The following is an 11,271-nucleotide window of genomic DNA, read 5'->3' as shown; positions in this document are numbered from 1 at the left end:
TGATTTTGTATCAGTGCTTTTAAAACTATATATCATCTAAGTTTATTACAGACTGTTTCATTTTCCACTTTCAGAACTAGAAAATACAAATCTACACTGCAAATTAGATTTAACAAACAAACAAAATCAGTCTGAATCACTTCATACGTTTTTCCTGGAGAAAATAAAAAAACATAGAGACACACAACGACAATAAAATATCATTAACACTAACACAAACACAAACCAGGAATGGATTCTCTAATGCCTGGTAATTCTTTCATTTAAAATAAATGATCTCCCATGTGTAAATAATTCACTATCACAGCAATTTGGTGAATAGGAGTAGAGACAGGCTCATTAAGGTAAATCACATTATATGTAAGAAACATGTAATTTTTCTTCATTTTTTAAAGAAAATGAGGAAAAATAACTTAAGGAAAAGGCATATTGAATACTTTTACTTCACTTGGCTTTTGTTAGAGGTTAAAGTCATTATCCACTTAGGAAAATTCAAGTAACATGAATTGCATGTAACCAAACTCTTCAATTTATTTCTTCAATTCAACCTTAAGAGAACAAAACAAAAAAGTTCAAAATCCAAAAGTAGACTCATCCCAAAAGACTGACTCTTCTGTCTTTTCTTCAACAGGTTTCCTTTTCTCTTATCTTCTTCTTGTGTTCTTAGGTTCTTCTTTCTCAGAGGCTAAGTTTAGGCTTGTTTGTTTTTTCTTTTAATTCAGTCTCAATTGTTACACAGACACACACAAAATCAAACTAAGCTTTCCTGAACTGACAGTGACTGTATCCACCTCTCTTTTTCTTTACTGAATTGTTTGTTTCTTTGTTTGTTTGTTTTTGTCAAATCCCATACTCTTACAAGATGTCTTCATCTTCAGGTAAATACATGTTCAAGTTCAAAATCCAAGAATAGACTCATCCCAAAGCATTTCCTCTTCTGTCTTTTCCTCAACAGATTTCTTTTTCTCCTTCCTGTGCTTACGTTCTCCTCTCGTAGAGGTTACATTGTGGCTTTTTTTCTTTCTTCGGTGCTTAAGCTTTCCTGAAGTAACACTGACTTTATCTCCTTCACTTTTCCTTTGTCTGATGTTCTTGTCCTTGTCTAGATCCATATCCCCGTAACTTTTTTTCCTTTTATGCTTGGACTGCTCTTTCTCTGGCCTTTCTTCGCTGTCCTCCATGTGCCTTCTTCTCTTTTGATGTCTCCGTTTATTACCTGCTTGAGGGTCACTGGTATTGTTTTCTGATGAGAGGTGCTTGTAAACTTCACATTCTGTACTGTATAAGCCAGAGTTATTTTCTTGCTGGCTAAGGCTCAGGGGTACTGGTTTTTCTGGGAAATAGTCTCTGTTGGGTTGATAGTATGTCATAGAGTCTAGTTTCTGTCTGCTGTCATGAGCTGGTAAGCAATGAGGTAACTGGTTTTCTGCTGCTTGTGAAATATTGTATGATTCTGGGTAGGTCTGGGAAGTCTCAAACCAGAGTCCTTGCTCAAAGATTCTATTTCTGTGTCTGTAATCAACCATTTCTCTGTACTTATGGATTTCCACAGAGCTATTGCTTATCTTTCTGAAACAAGTCTTTGGATCTAGTCCTCTGGCTTTCTGCACTTTGATGTAATCGTCAAGTTCATCTTGGAAAGAATCATATGTCTTCTTTGAATAAGCTGGTAACCACTGATGTAACTGTCTTTCCACTGGTGAAATATTGTATGGTCGTTGGTAGGTTCCGGAAGTGTCAACTGAAAATCGTTGCTCATACATTCTTTGTCTGGGTCCAGAATCAACTTCTCTGTACCCATGAGTTTCCATAGTGTTCTCTCTTATCTTTCTGAAACAAGTCTTTGGATCTAGTCCTCTGGCTTTCTGCACTTTGATGTAATCTTCCAGTTCATCTTGGAAAGAGTCATATGTCTTCTTTGAATAAGCTGGTAAGCAATGAGGTAAATGGTTTTCCACTGTTTGTGAAATATTGTATGATTCTGGGTATGTCTGAAAAGTCTCACATGAGAGTCTTTGTTCAAACATTCTATGTCTGGATCTGGAGTCAACCACTTCTCTGTACCCATGGGTTTCCAAAGAACTCTCTTCCATCTTTCTGAAACAAGTCTGAGGCTCTGGTTCTCTGACTTTTTGCACTTTGATGTAATCTGCACATTCCTCTTGGTAACAGTCTTGTATCTTCTTTGAATTCTTCACTAGATTGATAATAGTGGATTCTCTGCAAAGAGGACAGTAGAAAAGTCTTGTTACTACATTATTTTATTCTGAATATTTTCTTTGCTTTCAAAAAGATCAGTCTGAAAAAAAACCCCAACAAACCCCAAACAAACTTTAAAAACCTACCTCAATATAAAAGCTATAAATCATGACTCTTTATACCAAAAAGAAGCAGCAGTAATAGACAGATTTCTCCTGGGTATCTCACAATTTTTTACATGTAAAAACATTTTCAGGCCTGGGATGAAAGGGAAGATGGGTACAGAGAAGCAGATATATCTGATACTGTTGTAGCACTTAAAATGTAAGGAATGTTGGGATGTGTGGGAAAGGACTGATAATATTCAATGTCCCGAAGATGGTCACATTGTTTTAAAGTTTTGATTAGTCAGTTCCTTGAATAGATGGCTATTTATTCTGGAACACTGAGTTTTTGTCTAATTTTTAAAGTCTAAATGAAGGTTAATTTGGTGAATCAGACAATTTAGCTCCTAAGTATTTAGACTCAAAATATAAATCTTTTCTAGTAGAATAAGATAATGGAAGAGAAATACTATGCTTTGATTTTAAAAGCAACAAACCAAATATACAATAGTTAAGTTCTCCTCTGTCCTGTTAACCTGACATATTCAGCCCCCAATTGTCCACTCAATCCTCTCCTCCTTAAAATAATAGAATACAATGGAATAAACTTTTATTGATATCCTATTATGTTCCAGGCCAGGCACCTTACACATATTTTTATATTTTATTACAACCACTGTGCATCCGAGCTGTCCAAAGTTACATAGTTGGTAGAAAGATAGATCTGGTATTCCGATCCAGATCTGTCTAACTGCAAGGCCTTTGTTGTTAACCATGATACTTAACTGGAAGGATGATGACAAGATCACTGAATACCTGGAAGTAAGCCAACCTACCTTGATTATTTGAATTTGTATGGTTAGCCAGACAATGATCCTTTAGCAACTCTCCAAAGAAGGACAATGCTGTCTGGTAATGAGGGTGCCAATTAGCCAGCTCTGCCAGTACACTATCATGGTTAGAGAACTCCCCAGGGGATGCTACTAGAGTGCAATATGTTACAAATCCACCAGCCATACCCAGGATTAACTTAGGGAAATGGATGCCTAGAAAGTTTGTAAAATACATGCAAAGGTACTTGACAGAAGCCCTGGTCTTTGGTGTCACAGGAGCATTTTGGCAAAAAATACTTACTTAAATTGGTGTTCACTTCCTTGCATGTGGGACTGGAACATTTCTAAAGATGGAAAGGTGACATTGCAAATACGACAAATGTAGGTTCTCATACTAAATGCTGAAAAAACAGAGTTTGAGTTAAGATCAATATGGATACACTTAGAATCATGTAGCTGGACAAGAATTTACTAGAGGTAATCTACTTGAACTTCCCCAATTTAAAGATAAGGCACAGAGAGGTCAAATGGCTTTGTCAAAGTCATACAGTCAGCTAGTAATAGAGATAGCCTCTGAAAGCCCATGTTTCTTAATTTAAAGCCCAGAATTCTTGATACTACACTGACACTGTTTCTCTACCCTTGGCCTCTCTCCTATGAAACTGCTATCTTCCTACTTATTGTTGCTACATGGAAGTGCAGCAGGCACTTCAAATTTAGCATCCCCAGCCACCCTTTGCCTCGTAACCCCTCAACAACCCTCTTCTTTGCCCCTAATTCTCTTTACACCCAACCAAAGCCTGAAACATCCCTAAAAATTAAAGACAAATAAAAGCACATTTTTACTTTCTTACCTAAAATCACTATAGCACATTAGTTTACCAAAAGTAATTTCCGCAGACAGATTTTAGGAAGGAGAGAGGTTTGGTGAGACCCACCCTCAGGACAAAAGCTGAAAGCCAAATTCTTCAACAAACTGCTAGTTACCATTTCAAAAGAGTCAAGAACTATAGAATAGGTATACTAGCTAGCTCTCTATTCTGCTTCTTAGGTAGAATTGGAAGCAGGGAATAAGTTAATTTTTATTTTCTAAATCTCATCATCCTTCCACTTTCTCTTTGGTCAGAAGAAGCAAATTAATAAATTTCATAAGCCAAATATGAAAACAATCCTACCCTGAAAAAGAGGCAACATATTGGTGGCTGGAGAGACTTTAGGGTCAAGCAAGGTTATCTTTGAAATCAAACAGCGACTTAATCATTTAAAGAATGCTAAAACAATCATTACCAAGTATATTCACCTTGTCAAAAGCAAAGATTATTCATATAAATGGGAGACTACTGTCAAGGGGAAATCAAGATGCTGACATTGAAGAACGAGAACTCTGCTCACTCTTCACAAATACTCTATGGTGGGCCCAAGAGAGCTCAGCAGTTTATGCCAAAGGCTAAATGAATGATTACTCAAAACTATCCTCTCTCCCTGTGCTTTGGTTTTGTGCTCACTAAGTCACTTTCTGATTAGAATTTGGTTCCCCATGTTCTTTGATACCGATAAGAGGATACCCTAGATCAGCGGTTCTTAACCTTCCTAATGCTGCGACCCCTTAATACAGTTCTTCATGTTGTTGTGACGCCCAACCATAAAATTATTTTTGTTGCTACTCTATAACTGTAATTTTGCTACTGTTATGAATCGTAATGTAAATATCTTTTTGTTTTCCGATGGTCTTTGGCGACCCCTGTGAAAGGGTTGGGGTTGCGACTCACAGGTTGAGAACTGCTGCCCTAGATGATAATTTTTTTTAAACCCTGGGAACTGGAGGTGTGTGTGTGTGTGTATATATATATATATATATATATATATATATATATATATCTGAAGAGGGAGAGGGAGAGAGAGAGAGAGAGAGAGAGAGAGAGAGAGAGAGAGAGAGAAAATGTACACACATTTTAAAAAAGGAAACAACAGTATTAAAATTGTAATACTCAATATATACCAATAACAAAAGATGAATACAAGTCATGTGTATACATTTTTTTGGCACCCCTGGTATCTGTCTCCTCCCATCTTAAATCAACACCAGAATGACAATGTATTAACTTAAACTACAATGTTTCCCAGACTTCTCTGATAAGAATCACCTGGGCTATTAGTTAAAAATACGCATCTCCAGGCCCTTTCCCTGGAGAATATGATTCACTGTCCCTGGGGCAGGGAATTTGTATTTTAACAATACCCCCAGTAATGATTATCAGAGAATGTGTGAGAAACATAGTAACTGAATACCTTCCCACTTCCTTGGTTATTTATCAGCAACTTTCACATTTGTATGTGGTTTGGTGAGTCCCTGATGAGGCTGATCAACTTTGAACATTCTGGAGGTCTTGCAAAGCTGAAGATTAAATTGGAACTGTGCATCCTTGCAACAATACTTTTCTGGAAATTGTAACTATCCTGATGTAACAGGTGTGGAAATTAAAGCTCAGATTTGCTTGGCCAACATCATACATTTTGAGGGCACCCAAGTTAATTCAAGATAAGCAGGAGTCTCAGTTTCATCTAAATTAGTGGTTCCCAGTAGTGGTTACACATTAGAACCATGTGGAGAACTTTAAAATTATTCATGTTTCAGCTCCACATCAGACAAATTAAATCAGAATCTCTAGGGGTGGAACCAGGCTTTCTTTTTGAAAGCGTTCTAGATGTTTTTCTGTGCAGCCATTGTGAGCACCACTGCCCTAGATTATCAAGCTAATGATCTTCATTATGATTATAAACTCAGATTATATTTGAAAGGTTTTACGTATATGTGTAGTGCTTATGAAGTACATTGTATATAATGTTCTCCTCACTTCCTCCATTTCTTCACAAATTCCATCAGAAGATTATAACATATAAATTACATAGGGCTTTAGAGGAGCAAGTCACATATGGGTGACCCAGAGGCAGTTCTGGAACTGTGGTCTAGTTACTGTTACCTAAGCCCTTGTCTTTTTCACACACTGATATTCTTTATCCTCTTCTAGGATATCAACATCTCAGACAATAATATACAAAAATGGTGTAAACCCTTCCTGTGAAGATATAAATTGGCCCCAAGATCAAAATTCCTGGTATAATCCTCCTGAAACCTGCCTCCACTATGTTTCTTACATGCTCCATCTTCTTATCAGAATCTGCTCCTTGGCCCTGTCCAGCTGTGCTGCCCTCAGCCCTGCTAGGATTCCTTGTTTCTGACTTCACCCAGAAATTCAAGCTTCTTTGCATCCTGTACTTGTCAGAATCTTCCATAACCTAACACTTGTGTGGCCTACATTTCTCCAAATCACAGCCCTATCTCATAACTCCCTTCACTAAGGTATTTGTTTTCAAAGCACAGATTAGGGAAGTGCATGTCTTCATAGTGCTTGTCTTTAACATTGTGGTTCTCAGTCTTGGCTCTATATTGTAATAACTTGGGGAGTTAAAAAATAGAAAACAAAACACGAATGTGTAGGTCCCAGAGATTCTAATTTAATTGATTTGAGGGATGGCCTGAGCACTGGGATTTCTGAAAGCTCCCTGCATGATTCTAATATGTATTCAAGGATGAGAACCATAAGTCTAATATCTTAAATGGGGAGAAATCAATTGAGAGCTACATATAAGCAAAAATGCAACTTAATGTGGGATTTATCTTATGAATAAAAATTTTTAAATGTCCAATTTACCTGTTTTTACATTATGACAGGAGAACAAAATATTTAAAAACACACCCTGACATTTGTTGAGGACTTATTCTGTTATGGTATAGTATATACTGCTTCATTTCATCCTTTTTATATCCTGTGAAATAGCCTTATCTTCATTTTATACCTGAGGAATCTGAGGTGCAACTGGTCAAGTGACTTCAAACATGTCTCTGAATCTCTGTTTATCCCTCTACATGACACTGCCTCTCAATAAACAATTAGAAAATATTAATTGAGAAAAACTATATACTCATTACCATATAAAGCACTGAGAAGGATATTAGAGAATAAAATACAATCTCGTTGAGCCTAATACAATTAAGGGCCTATAATTAATGCAATTGTCCATAAATAGTAAAGCCTATGAGAAATCAGAAGGGAGAATACCAAGAGCTAGAGTAGTGATAGAAGTTGTTGTGATGGATCTTGGAGGACAAGAAGGATTTGAATAGTAAGGAAAGCAGGTAAGGGCATTCCAGGTGAAAATAGTATCAGGGATGGCAGAGACCAAAATGAGCATGATGTGTTACATTAGAATAATTTGTTCCACAAACACTGACTAAGCACCTATGTGGCACCAAGCATCATGCTAGACGCTAAGGGTACAAGATGAGTAAAATGGACCGGCTGCTCACAAATCCAAGTCAGAAACAGATACATGAACAGAAGATTTAAATCTCATTTGGTAGAAGGTAAAAGAGGTATGCTTATGGGGTACAGAAGCTCCAAGAAGCAGTGGCATTGAGCACAATTGGGGGTCTACAGAGGAATACTGGAAGAGATGGTGCAAGATAAGCAGGAGTCCCAGTTTCCTCTAAATTAGTGGTTCCAAGTTACACTTGGAAGGATGAAAAATAGTTAACTTGATGAAAAGAGTTGGTAAGAGTATAGCAGGCAGAGGAAATAGTATAAAAAAGTAAAGACGTGTTTAAAAGAACTTCTTAAAATTTGGAATTGTTGTAGAATAAAATATAAGGGGGGAGAGCAAAAGGGTGTCAGATCAAAGAGAGACTTATATGTTACACTAAGGAGCCTGGACTTTTTATTCTGTGTTTTGGGAACCCTGAAGTGGTTCAAGTGGTAAGTGACATGGTCAGCACTGTGTTTTTTTAGAGAAATCTCCCTTCTAGCTGCAAAATGGAGGAGCAATTTGAGGGGAGCAAGCCTGGAAGTAAGGGGACCACAGCAGTGTAAATATAGTAGACCAGGCAAGAGACAAGGAGGGCATGGGCTAGAAAGGTCACAGTACGTGTAGAGAGGAACAGGGAGATTAGTGAAGTATTTAGCATTAAAACTGGCAAAACTTAGTGACTAATTGAATGTGGGAGATGAGGGAAAAGGAGGAATACAGAGGAGTCTAAAATAACTCTCAGGATCTTGGTTTGGCAACCGAGTGGGTGATAATCCTGTTAACTGAAATTGCAACTTCAGAAGGAAGTGTTATTAGGTGGTGGAAGAATAAGCAATGGTGAGTTTGAGTTGGGACACACAGAGTCTGAAGTATCTGTGATATTTCCACATAAAGGTGTCCAACAAGCAGTCAGATATAGGAGTTTGAAAGACAGAAGATAGTTCAGAGTGATTTTGGATAAGTCAGAGCAAGAGGGTAGTTAAAACAACCAGAGTAAATGAGATCTTCTGAGGACAATGTATGGGTGGGCATAGGAATACAACACAATGATAAAACCCTGCCACATGCCACTCTTTAAACTAAGATGGTAGAGGAGGGGGCCCTGAAAAGGTCACCAAGGACAGATTTATAAGAATGAAAAGGAGAGTGATGTCAAGGAGCTAAGGAAGTAGAGATTTTTAAAGAGGAATGACTAGTGAATGGAGTAAAGCTGTCTATTGGATTTAGAAATTGAGAGGTCACTATGACCTTGGGAGGAATAGTTTCAGTGGAGTGGTGGAACTGTGGTGTGGAAGGCTGGAGGGGGGTGTCAACAAATGACAGCGAGTTGAGGAGTAATAGTGAAGACAGTAAGAGTATACGTATTTGGAAAACAACAACAACAACAAAAATTGGCTACAAAGGGAAGGGTAAAGTGAAGCAGTTAAAGGGTTAAGGGATGAGTTGGTTAAGGCAAGATACTTGGTAATTCACATTTGATGGTCTAGTTTTTCTTGATAAAGTAAGGAAGAAGCTTGCCTAATGGGTGTGAAGAGGGAGAGAGTAGAACAGTGGAAGGGAGTCTTGGATAGTGGTGTAGATTTAAAAATCATTGCCAAGAAGAACGTGAACGCAAAGGAAAATAATTAAGTAGGACTAAAAGTCCATACAGGTTGGATACCAAGGCTCTGCAGAGGTACCCAATCTCTGGCCTTCTATACTTTTCCATAGCATCACTCGGTATCATGAACATAAAAGTAGAAAACATGGACTGTGCAAATGATCTAGGATTGAAATCTTGCTACTAGGGAATGAGAAAATAACAATGAGGTATAAGTAAAGCCTTTCAGAAGGTTGTTGCAGCATTAAAGTGTAAGATGGTGGTAGTGGAAATGTAATGGAAGTGTACACGGACAGAGAAATAGTTCTAAGAAGACTTGGTAAGACTTGTTGATGGATAGGATATAAGAAATTAAGTAGTCAAAGATGCCCTCAAAGATTCAAGTGTAGGTGACAAATAGTGGTACTACTGACAAAGAAAAAGGGAAATTCAAGTTGGTTTTAGAAACGATTAGTAATTCAATTTTAGATATGTTGAGTTACAGGTGAAGATGAAACATCTAAGTGCAATAATGGGGCTAGAAATTAGTAAGATAAACAAAACAAATACAATAAATAAATAAATAATACATACATACTTTAGTTCCATATCGTTATGGTAGCCATTCTTGTGCTAAAAAAGATCTGGGCTGGATGAGAGACATGGAGAAAGCAGTGAGAATAATGAAGAAAGAGAGAAAGAGATTAAATACAGTAGAAACATATATCAACAATAGCAGATGGAAAAGAAGGCAGAGACAGAAGGGAGAAAATGGGTAAAGAGCAAAATAGTTTAGGTAGTATATGTGAAATTGTTTTTGTTTTACCACTTGTTTACTTATACTATTGGCTTCTGTTGTTAACCGTTCTTAGAGATTCTCATTACCTAATTTAAATTATTCAGCTATTCTTAATCCTCAAACATTTACTATTCTCAAAGTGGAATACTCAAGACAAGATTGAAAATCTGTTCTTTGAGTTGTAGCTTCAGAGGTTAATGTAAAATGTCTTCAATGACTGGATTGATTTATGCTGATAATCAGTGGCCCCTCCCTGACCAGATGAAAATTACACCCAAATTCTTCTTTTATTCTAATAACCGTGAAACTTCAGAGTGCTAAAATGACCCTCCCTTCAGTGTGCACACACTTCTCATAGCTGGCTCAGTTCCAACTTTACCTAATACCACTAATGTCAGATACCCTCAGCCCAACAACAAGAAAAAAAAAACCCTCTCAACATGTGGAAGTTTGTCATTTCTCCAAACATCTACTTTCAGAAGCCCTAAGACTTTGACTTGTACACTTGCCTAAATCAACATTCTTTAAAGATCCTAGATAAAAACACAGATCTCTGTGTAACTTTGGGGGATATGTTCAATCACATTAAGTAGGAAACTGAAATAGTACACAGGGTTAGCACTCGATATATAAAGATTAACAGTTCACTGGTTCATATATTAGAATAATCTCTATTAAGGTTGGCATACTCTGTGCCAGTTTCTATCTCTAACACTGGAAATAGAGATGAGTTAGATGAAGTCCATTCCCTCAAAGACCTTACATTCTAATGGGAGACAAAGACACATGGAGAACTCTTTGTCTCCCATTAGAATGGAGAGATAATTAGATATGCAGGTTAAGAAAGCACAAAAGATAAGCTTTAATGGAAGTGAAAAGGCTTCCAAGGAGGAAGGATGTTAAAGAATGAGTACAAGTTAGCCAAGAGAAGAGGGACATGGAGATGTTGCAGGCATCATGGCAACGTGAACAAGGGCACAGGGACAAGAACTAAGGTAATGGTTTCTGGAAACCATAAAGAGCTTGTAGGTTCTGACCCACACAGATCATGGCAGGAGGTAGCAGGGGATAAGCCTGGAGAAGGCAGGCAGGGGCAAGATTATAAAGAGCTATGAAGCTTAGATTTTATACTTAGAAAACAGAAAAACAAATCATAATCTTTAAACAGCAATGACATAGAAAGATGTGCACTTTAGGTGAAACATTCTAATGGTTAAATTGTGGGCAGATTTGGAGAGAAAAAACTGATGACCAGGGAGAGTAGTTAGGAGCTTGTGGCAATATTCTAGAACAATGCGGCCGGCCGAGTGGCTCAGTTGGTTAAGAGCTCGCTCAAGAGTTTGAGCTCTGAGCAACAGCGGTTCGAGTCCAGCCCGAGCTGAGCAGCCGCTG

General features: G+C 37.6%; 1 protein-coding gene across 7 annotated transcripts in view; it reads right to left on the bottom strand.

The window, feature by feature from the left end:
• Positions 1 to 867: 867 nt before the first annotated feature.
• The window catches only part of ZMAT1 (zinc finger matrin-type 1), a 58,217-nt gene continuing 47,813 nt past the window's right edge, over positions 868 to 11,271 (bottom strand). For all 7 annotated transcript variants that reach the window (XM_019634402.1, XM_019634404.1, XM_019634403.1 and 4 more), the window contains 2 exons: positions 3,438 to 3,537; positions 868 to 2,220 (listed from right to left, as the gene is read on the bottom strand). In XM_019634402.1, the coding sequence (XP_019489947.1) occupies positions 897 to 2,220; positions 3,438 to 3,537 (1,424 nt within the window). In that variant the 3' untranslated portion in view covers positions 868 to 896. The remainder of the gene's footprint in view (positions 2,221 to 3,437; positions 3,538 to 11,271) is intronic.

This window comes from Hipposideros armiger, unplaced genomic scaffold, assembly GCF_001890085.2.
Source record: "Hipposideros armiger isolate ML-2016 unplaced genomic scaffold, ASM189008v1 scaffold_1637, whole genome shotgun sequence".
NCBI classification, from domain to species: Eukaryota; Metazoa; Chordata; class Mammalia; order Chiroptera; family Hipposideridae; genus Hipposideros; species Hipposideros armiger.
Note: the sequence above shows the minus strand (reverse complement) of the source record. Positions and strands in the feature narration are given on the sequence as shown.